Source organism: Eutrigla gurnardus, assembly GCF_963514095.1.
Source record: "Eutrigla gurnardus genome assembly, chromosome: 13".
Classification (NCBI taxonomy): domain Eukaryota; kingdom Metazoa; phylum Chordata; class Actinopteri; order Perciformes; family Triglidae; genus Eutrigla; species Eutrigla gurnardus.
This window is the reverse complement of record NC_139936.1, coordinates 11,320,555-11,321,771: the sequence shown is the minus strand read 5'-3', so window position 1 is coordinate 11,321,771 and position 1,217 is coordinate 11,320,555. Positions and strand designations below refer to the sequence as shown.

The 1,217-nt window shown below is 49.0% G+C and overlaps 1 protein-coding gene across 1 annotated transcript; it reads right to left on the bottom strand.

The window, feature by feature from the left end:
• Positions 1 to 230: 230 nt before the first annotated feature.
• On the bottom strand, positions 231 to 950 carry LOC311023715 (transmembrane protein 252-like; the record flags this gene model as incomplete). The annotated part of the gene is made up of 2 exons (XM_084025706.1): positions 231 to 483; positions 685 to 950. The coding sequence occupies 2 exons, from the start codon at positions 948 to 950 to the stop codon at positions 231 to 233; spliced, it is 519 nt and encodes a 172-aa protein (XP_083881832.1).
• Between the last annotated feature and the right edge of the window lie 267 nt (positions 951 to 1,217).

Below are 1,217 nucleotides of genomic sequence, written 5' to 3'. Positions count from 1 at the left end.
AAGCAGCCACTCATCCAAAACATTCAACACAAAACCACAGTTTTAAGACCCGTTAACATGACTTTGATTGCACAAAGGTGATGCCAGTGCGTCTCTGTGACCCATCAGCCGAGGAGTCCGACCACATCTCCCGTTCTTCTGGAATTCTTCTCGAAAGCAATGTCTACCTACATTTGCAATTAATGTTTCTTTTTTTTAAGCCAGTTAAAAAAAAAGAAAATGTCCTCCCTTCAGTGTTCGGACGAGGCCTCCACTTCCGCATCCAGCTCTCCCTGCTGAATACGCTCTACCTGACTGTACCGAGGAGGCCGCTCCCAGCTCCAGGTGCAGTCTGGGGCCGCCGAGCTGTCCTGGTTGTACAGAGGAGGAGCGAGGCTCACCACCACATCCACCCCATCGACTGAGACAACAAACTCAGGGGCTGCATCGCAACACTCCTGGCTGCCCTCGGACTCCTCATACGATGGAGGGAAGGAGCTCGGCCTGCAGGGGACAACACATACAATACACCAGAGGCATTAGTTTAGTTTGAATTATGTATCATTTATTTACTGACATGAGAGATGAGTGAGTCAGAATTGGTCTTGAAGATATTAAGAAGAAACCCCAGAAATAGAATAATATACCGTATGTTTTTCATGTTTTCTCTTTTCAAAGTGTATCCGGGGTAACAAGTGGTCTTACCTTTCGATGGTGTAGACCTGGAGGTGCTGTCCACGTCCTTCCCTCTGGTACATCTTGCTCTTCATGCTGTTGCAGATGGTCCAGAAGACTCCGATGAGCACGATCAGGATGCCGGACACAATCATGGCATAGGCAGCGATGATCCTCAAGGTGTACCTGAACTCTGTCTGCAGGGACACCAGGTAGGCCCCGATACAGGCCAACGCAAATCCCACACCGAGCAGGACCACGCGGGCCAGGGACCACAGCTGCTTCTTTACATTCATGATCATTTTGACTCACTTGTTGACACTTTATCGGACTCTTCAGGTGCCCCTTTTTTCCTTTTCTTTACGTCTCGTCGAGAGAGAGAGAGAGAGAGAGAGAGAGAGAGACACTGGCTGCTGTTGAGGGTGTGTGAGTCTGTGAAAATGTCTTTGGCTCTTCAGCCACAGGGGGAGGCGGCTGGGATGTTCCTGCCTCCTGGTTTTATATTAACACAGGCTGATTGTTGATTAGGCAACAGGATGACCAGAGATTTATTCATTGAGATG